Source organism: Podarcis gaigeae (assembly GCF_964106915.1).
Source record: "Podarcis gaigeae genome assembly, chromosome: Z".
Lineage (NCBI taxonomy): Eukaryota > Metazoa > Chordata > Lepidosauria > Squamata > Lacertidae > Podarcis > Podarcis gaigeae.
The window spans coordinates 23,876,494-23,894,531 of record NC_139691.1 but is presented as its reverse complement, the minus strand read 5'-3'; the positions used below and the strand labels follow the sequence as shown (position 1 = coordinate 23,894,531).

The 18,038-nt window shown below is 44.9% G+C and overlaps 1 protein-coding gene across 1 annotated transcript; it reads left to right on the top strand.

Annotated features, from left to right (window-relative positions):
* The first annotated feature begins 2,939 nt into the window (after positions 1–2,939).
* ASB12 (ankyrin repeat and SOCS box containing 12) lies at positions 2,940–17,137 on the top strand. Its single transcript, XM_083722503.1, has 3 exons — positions 2,940–3,390; positions 10,322–11,165; positions 12,209–17,137. The coding sequence occupies exons 2-3, from the start codon at positions 10,343–10,345 to the stop codon at positions 12,340–12,342; spliced, it is 957 nt and encodes a 318-aa protein (XP_083578629.1). The 5' UTR covers positions 2,940–3,390; positions 10,322–10,342; the 3' UTR covers positions 12,343–17,137.
* The last annotated feature ends 901 nt before the right edge of the window (positions 17,138–18,038 follow it).

The window sequence follows — 18,038 nt, the reverse complement described above, 5'->3', positions numbered from 1 at the left end:
GAATCTTTGGGGAAGGCTTTGTGGAACGCCCCCACATAGCCAATAGAATACAAATCTGAGGTTCTGCCCCCCTAACAAAAGTCTGCCCCCTTAACAAAAATCCTGACTATGCCCATGCCCCCCCCAGCCATTGCCAAGTTCAGTGAAAGTGGGGCAGTCTAGCACCTTCACATTTCCACTCATCCTTCCCATCCTTGGAGCAGAGGAGATGAGCATCAGGGCCTTGGCAGAATGCTATCTCTCTTGCCAAGTTTTGGCAGTGGCAGAAGTGGCAGGGTGGGCAAGGGGGTGCAGCAGAAAGGCAGAGAGTGACATACAGTGGTACCTCTGGATGCGAACGGGATCTGTTCCAGAGCCCCGTTCGCATCCTGAAGAGTCCGTGTGTGTCGCAATTCGCCGCTTCCACGCATGATGTCATTTTGAGTGTCTGCACAGGCACGAGCGGCGAAACCCGGAAGTAACGTGCTCCGTTACTTCTGGGTCACCACGGAGCGCAACCCGAAAATGCTTAACCTGAAGCTATGTCAACCCGAGGTTTGACTGTACAGTGGTACCTTGGGTTACATACGCTTTAGGTTACAGATGCTTCAGGTTACAGACTCCACTAACCCAGAAATAGTACCTCAGGTTAAGAACTTTGCTTCAGGATGAGAACAGAAATCGTGCCACAGCGGCACAGCGGCAGCGGGAGGCCCCATTAGCTAAAGTGGTGCTTCAGGTTAAGAACAGTTTCAGGTTAAGAACGGACCTCCAGAACGAATTCAGTACTTAACCCGAGGCACCACTGTATTCCCACTTCACCTCAGGTGGTGATACATATTTCCTTCTAAAGCAGGAAACGGCAAACTTCAAGCTTGCAGGATCTAATCTGTGGTGTAAAAATATAACCCTGAGATTCATCAGCTGAAGCCTGACGCAGAAGACATATAGTTAAAATTACATAATCTTGAGTTCAGGATTTTGTTTCCAGTCCCAGATCTGAACTGAGCTCAGTCCTTGCATGAAAAACCAGTGCGACATAGTTGTTAGGGTGATGGACTGGACTGAGGAGACCAGGGTTCAAACTCCCACTCAGCCATGAAGCTCTCTTGGGTGACCTTGGGCCAGTCACTGCCTCTCAGCCTACCTCACAGGGTTGTTGTGAGGATAAAATGGGGGAAGGGATAGAGCCCATGACGTCCTTGGAGGAAAGATGAGATATAAAAAGCACAAATAAATAAACAAATAAACAAATCCATTCATGGGGTTTCCCACCCACCTTGTTTCAGCACTATACCATAATTTAGTGGTTCATTTTGCTGTTGCCATCATTAAACAGCTAGGAATAAGAAATCCTTGTTGATCTAACTTGCAGTGCACACAGATATCTACCAGTACATCTCCACCTACCCTTTGAAGCCCACACCTGGCCTAAAAGGGAGCCATCCAAAACGCATTAAGTCCAAGTTCTGAAATTGCCCAGCTTCCCCACCAGATCCCATCCTCATGTTAATCAAGTAAGCAAACACATCTCTAAACCTGCAGGCACTTTAATGGCATTGCGAGTCTGGAGCAGATGGCTTTAGCAACACGTTCTCTCCCAAGTCTAATAATAAACCAAACACACTGGGGAGACAGATGATAATGTTGTTGTTGTTGTCTCAGAGTTGCAGGAGCCTTTGCTGCCCATCTCATTTTACTTCTGTCCCACGAAATTGTTTGACCAATGATGCTCACGGGACGACGAGTGTACAGTATATGTGACACGGGCAATGCAGAACATTCTTCTCCCTCTCCAGACCGGATGTGTGAGATTCATTAATCCTAAAGGCGTCAACTAGGGCTGAGAGTTTGGTGTAGTGGTTAGAGAGTAGGAACAAGGGCTTGGGAGAGACCAGGGTTCAAAACCCCACTTAGCCATGAAGCTCACTGGGTGCACTTGGTCTAGTCATTGCCTCTTCCAGTCTAACCTACCTCATGGGGTGGTTGTGGTGATTAATTGAGATGGGGGGAGAATCATGTATGCCACCATGAGCTCCTTGGAGAAAAAGGGTGGGGTATAACTGCAATAATTAAATAAATAATTCAAAGATATTGTTAGATTCCCCCCGGACTTGATCCCTGAACACTTGGTAAGTGGTGGCTGAATGTTTGAACCAACTCAGTTGAAAAGTATTTTTGTTGAGAAAGGCTGAGGTGATAGGATACTTCCGTCTGTAGGTGAATTTGAGGAGGTTTGGCCTCCCCCAAGTTGATGGGCATTGCCATTCAAATGGTGTGCGTGCATGCCACATCTTGTGAATGATTACGTGGGGTGGGGCTTACCTGGAGCCTCCCCCCCCCCACACATTTTATTCAAGTTGACACACCTGACTGGAGGCCACCAGGCTCCTCCTCATCCCTGAACTAGGCTGTGGGGCCACTCAGGGCCAGGAACATAGCTGTCAACATTTCCCTTTTTAAAAGAGAGAAATTCCCTTATTCCGAATAGGATTCCTCGCAAGAAAAGGAAAAAGTTGACAGCTACGGCCAGGAAGAGTATGCAGCCACATGCATCATTCTCCTGGGCTGAATCCTGGCACTGCAAATCTCTTCCAGGCCTGAGATCTTGTTGCCGACAGTGCCTTGTTACCGCCATAAACCTACTCATCCCTTTTGCTAAATCCCCATGCAAGGGAACAGATCACCTGGGGAAGGCTTCTCCAGCCTAGTGCCCTCTGGTGGGGGAGGGTTGCAGCTCACTGGTGGAACACCGGCTTGGCATATAGAAGGCCCCAGGTTCAGTCCCCCGTGGCATCTCCACCCCCGCCTGAAACGCTAGAGAGCTGCTGCCAATCCGTGTAGGCAATACGGAGATGGATGGAGCAATCATCTGACCCAATATATTCCTATGCTTTGGACGGCAGTCCCTGGGGATGATGGGAGTTGTAGTCCAAAAGACCTACAGGGCACCAAAAGGCTGATCTGCGCCATGCGTCCCGTGTGCTATTGCGAGGCCCGACGTCCAGGTCCCAACCCAAGCCCTTCTAACTTGCCTCCTGCAGGCTGCACTTTCCAAGAATGGAAGTTGTCAGATAAGAAGCCCAAGCAGGGGGCTAAAATTAGCCCGAGAGCCCTTATTTGATCGGCGGCCGGCAGCATGCAGCTGTCCATTTAGCCGGCTGGCGCTAGCCTTCGCTTTCCTTCCTAGTCGGTGCCCCGACGACCACCCCCCTGGTCCCCTTCCCTTCTCTCGCTATTCTGGCCCAGGGAGAAACCCGCGATGTGGGGCAGCCCCTTGCCCTAGCTGGTCCCCAGCGACCTCACAGAGGCCCGGCGGCGACGTAGCAGGGCTCGGCGGCGGCTCATCAGACACCGCTCCATCGAGGCACAGCCAAGCGACTCGCAACCCGCCCGGCCAGCAACCAGCTCGTGAGTATCTTCAGCCAGGTGGCCTCCCCGTCTCTCCACCCGTCTGGCCATGATTCCGAGTCCTCCACCTTGAGAGGCAGATCGGTTTTTTCCCGGGGCGGCTGGGAGTTGGTCCCGATTCACACGTGCGCGCCTACAAGCAACTCCCAGGCTCTCTTTTTACGCACTGGATCGCTGCCCACTTGGCCTGGCCTGCTAAGCGAAGGAGGTGGCGGGGATGGATTGCCGCACTTGGGGGGCGGGGAAGGGGGCAATTAACCCTGGTACGTGGACAAAACCAGAATATTTTTCCCTGATATGAAGTGAAATTTGTTGTTTCTAGAAGGGGTTTTGCTGTTGTTTTCGGACAGGATGCCCTGAGAAATGTTGGTGCAGTCCTTTCAAGATTCTAATTCCGAGTTCCACTGCATGTCTCCACCTACAATAGACGTATTACATTCGTGTACAGTCATTGTGCAGATATTTTTTTTGCACTTTTGTTCACTTTTTTCTTCCAAGGTGGTACACATGGTTCTCCTCCCTCATTTCACACTCACAACCTCCCTATGTGGTAGGTTAGGCTGAAAGCTAGCAACTGGTTCAAGGTCACCCAATGAACTTAAGGACTGAGCAAGAATTTGAACCCTGGTTTCCCAGGTCCCAGTCCAACCTCATTTATCATACTGCCATAGGGATTGTGGAAGGAATAAGTGCACCTCAGGGCCATTCCACTGGTTAAAATTATTGTGGTATGTATTAACACAAATTTCAAAACTTCACTTGATTGTCCTTGTAACTTATAAAAATTATTTCGACTGTTTTGAAGGATATGCCTGTAAATTACCTTGAGGCATATTATGTGGAAAGTGATTTGCAGACTAAATAATAATGCAAATAATAATATTAAGCTTGGGTACACAGGAACATAATGGGATGCGGGTGGCGCTGTGGGTTAAACCACTGTGCTGCTTGGGCTTGCCTATCGAAAGGTCAGCAGTTTGAATCCCTGCAACGGGGTGAGCTCCCGTTGTTCGGTCCCTGCTCCTGCCAACCTAGCAGTTCGAAAGCACGCAGTGCAAGTAGATAAATAGGTACCGCTCTGGCAGGAAGGTAAATGACATTTCCATGCACTGCTCTGGTTTCACCAGAAGCAGCTTAGTCATGCTGGCCACATGACCTGGAAAAACTGTCTACGGAAGTGGACAAACACCGGCTCCCTTGGCCTGTAAAGTGAAATGAGCGCCGCAACCCCAGAGTCGTTGGCGACTGGACTTAATTGTCAGGGGTCCCTTTATCTTTTTACACAGGAACTTAGGAATCTGCCTTATACTTAGACCTTTGATCTATCTAGCTTAGTTTTGTCTACACTGAATGGCAGAATCTCCAGAATTGCAGACTGGGTACATTCCCAACCCCAATTGGAGATGCTGGGGATTAAACATGGAACCTTCTGCATGCAAAGCAGATGCTCAATGACAGCCTTGTTTAGACCCTGGCCTTAATGCTCTCATAGGGGCTTCCTTAGACAGACATTTATTGCTTTGGTTGTGAAGCACACAATTAACATTCCCCACTCCCCATACACCATGCTTTACACCCGGCTCTTTACGTTCCTTATATCAGAACTTTCCAAACTGTGTGTTGCGACATGTTAGTGTGTCAGCTGCAGTGTGTGGGTGTGCCGTGCAACTGCTCCCTGCGTTCCTCCCAGGGCTGGAAATAAGTTAGTTTGATTCCGGTTTGCTAGTAAAACTGAATTACTGTGTCACAAAATGGTGCATGTCTCAAAAGTGTGTCACCAACATGTAATGTTTAGAAAGCTCTGCCTTATATGTTAAAGCTAAAAGGCATTCTGGCCAACCCGGATTATTATTATTATTAGGAATAAGAAAATAAATACTCTACTCATGTGCAGTTTTACTTTTAGACTCACCTATAGCATGATCATGAAAATAGGGTTTGTGTCTGCTGCCCTGAAGCTAAATGCCTTGATTTAGAAATGAGCCCTGTTTTGTTGAAGAAAAGGATAATGTGGTTAAAGTAAAGAGAACAAAACGAGCGTTTCTAATAATGTACTTGCCTTGCTGGCCACCTCGACTTTAAATAGAATAATAATAATGAGAAGAAAATAAAGGATGCTGTGGCAAGCTGGACCTGTTTGCTGCTGGTCCCATCACCTTCTGCTTCCTGACCCCAGAGCTGAGGTCCTGCACAACTGTATAGAACACGACTCTTATATGTACCCCTCTTTACATTAAACTCATTATGGTAGGCCTCTCTCAGTATGTTGCCCCAGGCTGAAGTTTGGAGGGTAGCCATGAGACCTCTTTGGTGGTAGTCCCCTCAGCTCTGAATTAGTTTCCCTAAAGAAGCTCGCCTGGTGCCCACATTGTTGTCCTGGAATAAAATAAGAAGTCCTCTTGTGGATCAGGAGCTGGTTAAGTAGCAGTAAGCAGAGAGTAGGAATAAATGGACAATTCTTTGAATGGAGGGGTGTAGAAAATGCAGTCCTCCAAAGGTCAGTATTGGGAACTGTGTTTTTTAACTTGTTAATAAATGATCTGAAGTCGGGGTGAGCAGTGAAGTGGCCAAGTTGGTGGATGGTACTCAATTCAGAATACTTAATGCAAAAGGGTTGTGAAGAGCTCTCCAAACCGAGTGAATGAGAAGTAGAATCGCAAACGCAATCCAGTGTAAACAAGTGTAAAGTGATACATGTTGGGGCAAAAAAATAAATCTTAATTTCACATGTAAACTCATGGGGTCTGAACTGGAAATGACTGACCAGGAATGAGACCTTGGGGTCATAGTAGGTAGCTCAATGAAGATGCCAACCCAGTGTGCAGCAGCTGTGAAAAAGGCAAATTCCGTGTGAGGGGTCATTAGGAAAGGAATTGGAAATAAAACATCGTAATGACTTTCTATATAGGCTTGCAAGCTCATTTGTAATATAGTTCACAGTTCTGATTGCATCGCCTCAGAAAAGATATTGCAGAGCTGAAAAAGGTTCAGAAAACAGCATCCAAAAAGGCTTTTCCAATGCCCCTATAAGGAAAGGTTGCTGGGTTTTGGACATTTTAGTTAAGAGTAAAAGTGAGTAAGAGGCGACATGATAGATATTATGTGCTTGGCCTGGAGAAAACTCCTGTTCCGTCCCATCCCCCTGCCCTGTATCTCATAACTCTAGAACCCATGGATATTCAAGGAATCTGAATGTTGAAAGATAATCATTAAGGACAGTTTAAAAAAAGAAAGTGCTTCTTCATGCACTTCATAGTTAAGCAATGGAATGTGCATCCACAAGAGGTAAATGATGGCTACCAACTTGTGTAGCTTAAAATTCATGGATCATAAAGCTGTCCTTGGCTACTTACTGGCCATGATGGAGCCTATGTTCTGAATACTTCCAAAAACCAGCTGCTGGTAACCCCAGGAGGGGAGAAGCCCTTCTGCTTGGGCCTTCTTGGGGGTTTTCCATAAGCATTTGCTTAGCCACTGTGTGAACAGGATGCTGGACTACATGGGCCATTGGCCTCTTCTTATATTGCCCTTTCAACACCAGCCTAATTTCCCAATCCTTTTAAGATATAGTTCTTTTCAGTGGTATGGCTGGTGGGTGGTTTTTAGGTTCTGTCTTTGGTATTTTATCTCCTGTATTCCTTGACTTCGAGTATTATGAGAGGCAGGGGAAAAACTCTCCCCATTTTCTCCAAATCACATGTTGCAACCTCTCCTCCTAGGGGACTTGCTCCAGTCCCAAGATCTTGGTACAGGCCTCCCTGGATAGGCTGTAACTAAGGTTTGTGGGTGGCTGTTTCCAAAACCAGGGTGGACTTGTCCAGGCTGAGGTCGCGAGGTGAGCAGCTGGAGATGGATGCTTTGCAGGATGCTCTGGCCTCTCATTTCGGAGCAGGAATGGAGGAGTAGGGTGGTTGACTGAGAGGATATATTTGGATGCTTCAGAGATGGAATGCATCTGAAATTCTTTTTTTACCCTTCCTCCGAGCTTAAAGCATTTTGTAGCTGGGCAGGTGGAGTTTGGCATTCCTTCAAGTGAAAAATGTTAGGAATTGGCTTCCAAAGGGCCTCCCTGGCTGTCTGAAATATATTTCTGCCCCCCCCCCTTTTTTTGGCTAACATCTGATGCAGCCCCCACCACTATCACCCTGATCTCAGGTTGCAGAAGCACTTGTGATTTTTACGGATTGAAATGTTAATAGCATCAGGATAAGAGTAAAAATTAGCCACTCACAGAAGATCCTGCCTGCAAGAGGCAGACTTTGGTAATCATTCGTAATATTGCGTCCAGTGCAAGACCAACATTTGGCAGCCCCAAATGGATATTCTCAGTTGTGGATCTTCTCAATTTTGCACCCCCTTCAGCTTGGTACCCTACGTGGCGGAAATGCACACAGTGCCCTATATCCAGTGATGCTCCAACCAATTCTGTTCCTTCATGAGGCATCTGACTTTTTTTTTTTTTGTATGAAGTCAAATCCAAAGCAGTGACTCATGCAGAAACACATAATTAATTAATTAATTAATTAATTGATTTTTTTAATTGCTACTCTGCTTTTTTTTTTTTAAAAAAAAAAAGTGGCTTACAAAAATTAAAGCAAGGCTAAAACGTTGAAAGCAAAATACGTATAACGTACTATTTTAAAAGTAATTTATAATGGATTTGAAATCATGTATTAGTGTATTTTTGGTCTGTGGAAGCTGCCCAGAGTGGCTGGGGAAACCCAGCCAGATGGGTGGGGTACAAATAATACATTATTATTATTATTATTATTATTATTATTATTATTATTTAAAAAAACAAATTTAATAAAACACAGTAAAAACAGCACAGCACTGCTAAGGTGCTTCTGCAGTAATTCATCTCTCTAATGCATAGATGGGAAAACTTTCAATCTGAGGGGCATAGCCAACCTTCTGAGGTGTGGGGTGGGGGCAGTGTGCTAACAGTGGGTGGAGCCAGAGACAAAAGTGGGTGGAGCAAAGGATATTACTTTGTAGAGTAGGCTAGATTCCAGCCATGCAAAAGTCAGATGTTTCAAGTTTCTATGCATGCACACATATGCAGAGAGAAAGAGAGACAGACAGACTACTCTCCATCAGACAAGCAAGAGGAAGTTCCAGCATACTTTCAAAGCAGTCAAAAGCACAGGAGGAGAGTGCAGACCAGGTCCAGTGAGGGGTGCAGCCTGATAGAGAGGGATGTTGCTTGGGAAGAATCCCAGGGACCCAAAAAAAAGGCATGGAGGGTCACAATTAGCCCTGTGTTTCCCCACCTCTGCATGAGCACCTGCAAAACACACCTACAGTAAGGAAGGCCTTTTATCAGCTACAACTGTTCTTGGATGAGGAAAGTCTGGCCACTGATTTATGCATTGGTATCCTCAAGATTCAGTAATTTCAGTTCACTCTACATGGAGCTATCCTTGGGCCTGGTCTGGAGGTTCCTGCTGATGGAGAGTGCTGTAGCTAAACTGTTGAAGGGGACAAACTATTGCCAGCACATAACTCAAAAGCTTGCACTGGCTGCCTGTACACTACTGGACCAGGTTCAAGGTTCTTGTATTCATTTTCAAGGCCCTTAACATTTTGTCTCCAGGATACCTGATACCTTATATTCCTGCTTGATCACTGAGATCTTTGTAGGGAGCCACTATTAGTGGATCGGCCATGGCTGAGATGCATGGCTTGAATCTGCTAGAAACCATGCGTTCAGTATTGTGAGCTCTATTTTATCCCTTAGAGTTGAGGTCAGGCAGGCCCCCTCCCTATTGAACTTCCAGTGCCCACTGAATTTTAATTTTAATTCCAGCTGGCATTTTGAGTCATATGTAATTTTATAGTTTTTAGCTGCTTTTTATCTTTATCAGACACTGCTTAGGGACTATTGTAACTAAGAGGTAAAAAAAAAACCTGTCAGAATAATAAATAAGAATAATAACTGAAGTTTTTACAGCTTAAGCGGGATGGTATTGAAGGAGGTGATTCTTCATATATTTGGGTCAAAAGCTGTTTTAAAGGTAAGTACCTGCATGCTGATTTTGGCTCAGCCACGAATAGTCACCCAGTGTAATTTTTTCCAAATTCAAGTAATAGAATTCTGGTAACCAAGTTCTATATAAATGACATCAGTGTTGGCCCTATTCACATATATACATAGCCACTTTTTGTTGCAGTCTGTGATGTACCTGCATGTGTGACTCAACCCAGAGAGCTTGATCTCCATGACTGCCTTCTAAATCTCAGAAACTGGCCATTAGCTCCACTGACCCCTATCCCTGCTTATTAGCTCATCCCCAGGACTCTATTAATAAAGGAAACCCATATACTGTACAGATACCTGTTGGTGCCTGGCTGGATTTGAATGAATTGTATATGGGAGATGGTGTTGATGTTGTTTAAATTGTTGTTCTAACATATATTATTTAAATATTTAGATAATTTATATAGTCCCCAAGCAGTGTGCAAAGACGACAGTACAATATAAATAAAAACGGGTTAAACCTATAAACTTAAAATGCCTCCTGAAATAAAATTAAAAAGTCTTTAGTGAGGCCAGGAGTTCAACTGTAAAGGGACCTGTGTGACCTCAACAGTGGGGAGGCAGATTTCCACAAAATTGGGCTCACCATGGTAAACATACAGGTCCTGGGGGATACAAGCATGCATCCCATAATTGGTCCCCTCCCCCAGTTGTTTTAATATATAAAACGGTGACACCTGCTTTCAAATATGCAATTGTGCTCTATGCATGCTTTAATTGTAAATAGCTTTGGCATGCCTCATGGGAAGCAATTGACAAATGAAATAATAATGAACAATAATAATAACTTTTGCTCACCATTCCCACCAGCCAGGAGCCCCTATCACACATGCATCCCATGTATAACCAGGACATTGTGACTGTGTTTTGTTTATTTGCTTTGCCTTATAGCTCTCTAGCATTGCACAGTTCATGATGAAAATCACCCTCAAGAGACAAGCAAAGATGAGCCTGGTGGACATAACCAAGATTTTCTCCATGCTCCAGCCCAGTGAAGATGAAGAAGGTGATGAAGAAAGACAGGAGCTGAATCTCGCCGTCTCCCAGGACAACTACAGACTTCTGGACGAACTGTTGCGCCAAGAGAGATACAGGCGGTTCATCAACAGCAGGAGCGGCTGGGGGGTGCCAGGGACCCCGCTCCGCCTGGCAGCCTCAAAGGGCCATGTGAGGTGCGTCAAGGTCCTCCTGGCCCATGGAGCCGAAGTGGACAGTCTGGATGTGAAGGCCCAGACACCACTCTTCACAGCTGTCAACAATGGCCACCTCAACTGTGTGATTGCCCTCTTGGAGGCAGGGGCCAGTCCTTCTGGCAGCATCCACAACAATTGCACCCCACTGCTCACGGCAGCAAGAGAAGGGGACATCGACATCCTTCAAGAACTTTTAGAACATGGGGCAGAGGCCAATGTCAAAGCCAGAGTCCCAGAGTGGGCGGCCAACTCTGTTGCATGCTCGGGCCCTTTGTACCTGTCCGCTGTCTATGGGCACTTGGAGTGTTTCAAGATGCTGCTGCTCCACGGTGCGGATCCCAACTACAACTGCACTGATGAGAAGATGATCACCCGCATTAAGCACCCAAAGAGTCTGCTGGAAATCTGCTTGAGGCACGGTTGTGGAGCGGAATTCGTCAAACTCCTGATAGATTTTGGAGCCAATGTGTACCTACCGGGTATTGTGCTCGATAAGATCTCAGTGAACTCTGAGATGCTGGATTTGTTGGCCAGAGAAAGAGGTAACATTTTGCCATTTGATGATGATGATTTACATCCATTACTGACTGTGTATGCACCATACATTTTAAAGCGTGCACACACCTTCAAAGAATCCTGGGAATTGTAGTTTGTTTAAGATGCTGGGAACTGTAGCTCTGTGAGGGGTAAACTACAGTTCCCAGGATTTGTTGGGGAGGGAAATGCACTTTAAACGTATGGTGTGTACACAGCCACTGTTTTTTATTGTCACAACAATACAAACACAACACGTAGGCTAATGATATCATAATTCTATTATATATTTTCTATGTATTGTGTTTGTATTGTTGTGATTAGTTCTTATTGCAACACAGGGGTTTGTTTTTGGTTCGCTGTTTTTTATTGTGACATTCATGTCTTGTCTTTGGAAAGGACCTACTTGTTAAAGCAAACACAGCCAACTAAATTCACTAAAGTGCAACTACTTTGTACATTAACAAATACTGTTTAAATTGAATAGATACTCTGATAAAGTAACGAAAAGGGCCCCTTAATATGCTCAGTTGCAAATTTAGGACCTGTCCACCTGTATTGTGTAAATGCCTAATCAGATGTGTGGCCCTTCCTGCCAAAAGTATTTGGCTCCAGCCACTTTTCCCATAAGGAATGTGCATTGGCTTCACCCCTCTCACCATATATATCTTTCAGGGTAGCTCTCCAGAATTTGATCAAATACTTCAAATACTAGGGAATAGCTCAGTGGTAGAACATCAGCCTTGCAAGCAGAAAGTCCCAGGTTCAATCCCTGGCAACTCCTATTAGGATTAGGAGACACTCATGTCTGATAAATCATCACCCTGTCTGTCATGAGGAGGTGGATGTAGATTTCAGGAAATGTTAGAACTGCAAAATTATGAACACCTGAGGTGTTTCTCTAAAGTGCCTTCCCAGATTTCTGTTGAGCTCCCTGCTTTTGCTCTTGGCTAATGCCTCAGACATTGAGGAGCTCTGGGGGGCTTGGAAGCTCAGTGGTACAATCATCATAGTCTCTCCATTCCCTTTTTCCTCCCCACCCGCTTTCCAGCTGTCCCCAAATCCTTGATGTCGCAATGCAGACTAGCAATCAGGAAGTTCCTAAAACTGGCCAACCGCCCCTTTGCTGTGGATCAACTGGATATCCCACTGTCGCTGCTGAACTACCTCAAACACCGGTCATAACTGAAGATCAAAGTTGGAACTGCCCAGGGTTACCAAGTATTGTAACTGATTAAGGGTAAAGCAAAAAAAGAACATTCTAAGAATAGAAAGAAGCGTGATTTGGTGGCATTGTTTAGATTTATTGTGTGTGTAAGTATTGCTTATGCTGCATTTATGCAAGATCACTGTTTATTTTTCTTTAGAGCCAGCGTGGTGTAGTGGTTAAGAGCGGTGGACTCGTAATCTGGTGAACCAGGTTCGCGTTTCCGCTTCTCCACATGCAGCTGCTGGGTGACCTTGGGCTAGTCTTTGAAGTCTCTCAGCCTCACTCACCTCACAGAGTGTTTGTTGTGGGGGAAGAAGGGAAAGGAGAATGTTAGCCGCTTTGAGACTCCTTCAGGTAGTGATAAAGCAGGATATCAAATCCACACACTTCTTCTTCTTCTTTCTTTAAGTAGTTGATCAAGTGGAATGCAAACTGAAAACCTCACCGTATCCTGTAGATATATTCTAGATTAAACACCCTATTTTGTTATTCTTTTTAAAAGTACCTGGCCGAGGTGTCCTTGACCAGTCTTCCCCAATCTGGTGCCCTTCAGGCATTCTGGATTGCAACCAGCATCTGCCCATGCATGAGGCGAGGTGAAGCCATTTGCCTCATGCAGCAGATCTGACCCCCTCCCCGCTTCCCTGTTGCCCCATTCCAAGCCCCACTCATGCCGCCGACAATGTACTCACTGCACCCTTGCCACAAAGTTGGGCCAGCAGTGCAGCTACAGGTGAGGGTACAGGTGCAGTGATGGGACTGGCAGCAACATGGGAGTGATGGCGAGGTCAGGCAGAGGGAGGGGACCCAGATCTATGGGGTTGGGGCAGGGGGATTAGGTGTTTTGTCTCTGACAGCAACTCACATCATCCCCAGCCAGACCAGCTGTTTGAGATCCTGGTCTCCCTTACAGTGTAGGGCATTTCTACCAAGGCTACTAACAGCCTGATCTTATGCATGCCTGCTCAGAAGTACCTATTGAGTCTAATGAGGCTTACCTTCCCACCCACCACTCACCCCAGATAACTGTGTGTAGGATGGGAGCTGGCTAAAACTGCAGATCAGTCCCACTGGGGAAAAGGTGAGACCATGAGATCCTCAGCAGAGCTACCACCATTTCTTAAATGCAGCCAGCTCAGGTGGAGGCAGAAAAGGGAAACATTTGTTATTCTTTCTTTGGTTTGTTCCCGTTGCCTCCAGTGGGGCAGCCATGGATTGTGGATATTTATGCCATCTCCCAAAGATGAGAGATGGCACATTCAGTATTCATATTGATGTTTTAATTTTCTTTCATTCTATAGAATTCAATTTGTCATAATATAAAATACGACACATTACAAAATAAAAGGAAGGAATAAAAATTCAATTTAAAATCATACAGTGTTCAGCATACCACATTATGATTTCTACAATGGGAAGAAAAATCATTATGTGGTCTGTCAATACTGACAGCAATTTTCAAATGCATGGAACCACTACTCTATTGAATGTTACCTTTTTTCTTGATTGGCAGGAATAAGAAATGCAATAATAGGTTTGTAGTGTTACTTGTAAAAAAACATTATTAATTCTATGGGGGGGACAGAGAGAATGTTGTTTACATTTTAAAGCACACACACTCCAAATTGCAAACTTCAGAAAAAGGGGGAATAGGTTGAAATAATATCATCATTACAAAATACAGAGAATATTTAAGAAATATTAATTAAAAATGCAAAGGACACAACATTTATAGAGCAATTTTGAAAGCAACCTCAGAACACTCAGCACAATGTACCTTTCTTGTTTTGAATTTATTTAATTCATCTACTTTAGCCATTTATACTCCCACTCTTCAGGATACAAATCCTTCTAAGTTAGCTCACAACAAAACAAAATTAGTTTTAAAAACTAGTTCTGCATGTTCATGGCATGGTTTGAATTGTGGAAAAGCTGGCAGTGGGAGGCACTGATTGGCTAGTACCCTTGTCATCACCAATACACCTCACAAACCCCCGGAACAACTTTGCAACTATTATTAAAATGCTTGCACATTTTTTTTTATAAGGTGATGAATTGATGAATAAAGAGGCAAACTCAAAGATGGACCAGTGTATAACTAGCTGACTTGTTTGTATGCTCTGTCTTAAAAAAAGGTAAAGTTACCCTGACCGTTAGGTCCAGTTGCAAACGACTCTGGGGTTGCAGCGCTCATCTCACTCTATAGGCTGAGGGAGCCGGCGTTTGTCCGCAGACAGCTTCTGGGTCATGTGGCCAGAATGACTAAGCCACTTCTGGCGAACCAGAGCAGCGCACGGAAACGCCGTTTACCTTCCCACCGGAGTGGTACCTATTTATCTACTTGCACTTTGACGTGCTTTCGAACTGCTAGGTTGGCAGGAGCAGGGACTGAGCAACGGGAGCTCGCCCCGTTGCGGGGATTCGAACTTCCGACCTTCCGATCAGCAAGCCCTAGGCTCTGTGGTTTAGACCACAGCGCTACCCACGTCCCATGCTCTGTCTTAACCCTAAGCAATAGTGCCCAGTTCACATGATATTGAGATGAGTGGTAAGATATGTTGTTTTGTTAGTTTTAAAAAACAATAGCATATAAAATCACTACCACTAGATGCCACTATTGATCCAAATGCAAGGCCAAAATGCATAATGCATGATTGGATCTCCTGGTGTTTTTATTTTTTTATTTTTACTTAACAGCAGTCCTGGCAGGCTCCAAATTTAAATGGAGTAACTGCAGGGAGAAGGGATGCTCAGGCCATTTTCCTGACCTATATTGCCCTAACTTTTTTTTTAAGCATTTAGCCCTGAAGCGGAAGTGGTTGGGGAAACAGGTACCTGTGTTTCCTCCTTGTCACCAGGGCTGACAGCAGCTTTGATGGATGAGGACTTAGTCTGGGAAAATGCCACAGGGATTAAGCACTGCTCTCCATCTCAGTGCTGCTGTTTCAGTGGATCTTGGAAGCTCCAACAATTGCTTTGGAGGAGGGTGGAGGCAGGAATCCAGGCATTTCAGTCATGGACCTCCCCAGGAAATACTTACCTTGGCCTGCAGCCACTCACTTGGCAGATGGATTGTCAGTTCCTAAGGCTCCTTCTTCTTCACTTGGGGGGCCCCTCTAGATGTTTTGAACTAAAGCTCCCCCTAGCCCCAGCCAGTTCTGACCATAGGCCATGTTGACCATTGGATGTGCTGGTTGAAGCTGATGTCCAACAACTGTGTAAAGAACTGTCCAGCAGAGCACAGGTGAAAAGGCTCTGTGTTTCTATTGCCACAGGGACCATGGAAGTAAATCTGAAGGGATCTATGATGCAACTGGAAGGATCAGATTTATTAATTCTGGTGGAAGGGAGACTGATTTCACTAGAACACTAGATTATGGTTTTGATAGATCTTGGAAGTGTGCAGGAACGGGCAACCAAAATGAACAAGGCATTGAAACATCTTGCCTATGATGAGAGTGTTGGGTTTGTTTGTTTTTAGTTTAAAAATTTGGCAACTAACATGGGACATGTAGAGGTCTGAAATGCATGTGTTTTTATATTGTGATTTTGTATTGTGAACCGCCCTGAGACCTGCGAGTATAGGGCAGTATGCTACTACTACTACTACTACTAATAATAATAATAATAATAACCGACCCAAACTCCATATGCAAACATGGGGCCATCAGTCATTTGGTACCTGCACAACTTTGTTCAGTGAACCTGGGAGATCAAAGTTCACTCAGCCATGAAGCTCACTGGGTGACCTTGGGCCCGACACCATCTCTTAGCCTAGCCTACGTCACAGGGTTGTTGTGATAATGACATGGGGGAGGGAACTGTATACACCACCTCGAGCTCCTTTGAAGATTAAGGTGATGTGTAAATATAATAAATAAAATAAACTTTGGGCCTAAATATTTTTAGGAGTGACTCTTTCTATAGCCTGCCCAGCCAGAGATCTACTGGGGAGGCTCAGCTGTGATCTCACCAGTGTTGCATGAGGAAAGGGAGCAATGTCCTGATACAAGGCCTTCTCTGTTGTGGCACCCAGTTTGTGGAACTCCCTGCCTCTGGAAGTGCAGTAAGTGCCTTTGTTTTTTAAGTTCCTTTGATATTGAGCTTTCGTTATCAGCATAAGATATGTCAACTCCCCCTAGCTTTTATTATTTAGTTATTTATTATTTCATTTCTATCCCACCATTTCTCTAAGGATCTCAGTGTGGCACCCATGATTTATCTGTCCTCATCCCCAGTTTTATGTTCACAGAAATCCTGTGAGGTAGGTCAGGCTGAGAGGAAGTGACTGGCCCAAGGTCACCCAGTGAACTTCACGGCTGAATGGAGATTTGAACCCACGTCTTAGTTCAAGATTCTAACTACTATACGACACTGACTCCTATCTCTTGGAACCTTTTAATGCCAGGAACTGCAAAATTGGTTTCATATTTGTTGCTGTATTCTGTTTGTGTATTGTATTACAGTGGTACCTCTAGTTACGAACTTAATTCATTCCGGAGGTCCGTTCTTAACCTGAAACTGTTCTTACCTAGAGGCGTCCTTTCGCTAATGGGGTCTTTTGTTGCCACTGCACCATTGGCACATGATTTCCATTCTCATCCTGGAGCAAAGTTCTCAACTCGAGGTAACTCTTCCAGGTTAGCTGAGTTTGTAACCTGAAGCGTTTGTAACCTGAGGCGTTTGTAACTTGTGGTACCCCTGTATTGGGTTTTAATGTATGTTGTTATTTTAATATTGCATTAATATCTTTGTATTTTATGGTTTTTATCTGCACTGTATAAACTGTTTTGTGTGGGTTTTTTAAAATATATATAGATATAGATATAGATATAAATATATATATAAACAGCAGGCTTGAAATGCAATGTGATGAAATAGATAGGTTCAAAAGAGAAAGAAGTCACAGCTGCTCCTTCAACCACACACAATTCACTGATGGTGTTTGCTGCCACAAGATATAACAATGGCTGGCCCAAGATATTTTGCCACCTAAGACAAAGGACAAAATGTTCAAAAGGTAATTGGACTAAGAGCTGACTCAAACCTCAATACTGGCAATAGGACAGCAGCATTCCTGAAGCACACCTGCGGAGGGCCACCCTGCACATCCACTTCTGGCCGCTGTGTGAGGGCCGTTGCCACACCTACCTGATGTCCCCTCTAACCTGGTGGAAGTGAAACCAGGATGTGCAAGGCAGAGAGAGCATGCAGCTCACCTGCTCCTCACCAGAGTTCCAGGGGGCTTGTTGCTTTTCCCTTTCAACTCCACTTACAAATACATGCTGTTTGGGAAATAATGGCTCACCATGTGAGGGGTGAATAGCCCTTTAAGTCTGGCACAAATGCATGCACAGGCCCCAGCAGCCAGTTTTCAGAAATATAAGAAAAAGCAATAGGATGAAAAGGAAGGGGGAGTATGGGCCTCTAAGAAAATAAACAGAACATTTTTGTTCACGTCTTGCTGCTCTGTTGTAGCTGTTTTCCAAGCAGTCTTTCAGTCTCCTCACATATAAGCTGGCAACATGAACAGCCAGGTGGAAGTTTAGGGGCAAGGACCTGTTTGTTTTTCTTTTCAAGCACTTCGGACCAAGGTGGGTTTTGTTTGGAAGATGCATTTTAGGCCACATTTGCACCATATTGTTAAAACAGTCACAGCTTCCTCCAAAGA

Bases quoted from the DNA above. Each gene is read 5' to 3' on its own strand.
- ASB12 (XM_083722503.1), top strand. From the start codon at position 10,343: ATGATGAAAATCACCCTCAAGAGACAAGCAAAGATGAGCCTGGTGGAC. The intron at 11,166-12,208 runs GTAACATTTTGC...CCCGCTTTCCAG, and splicing joins TTTGTTGGCCAGAGAAAGAG to CTGTCCCCAAATCCTTGATG.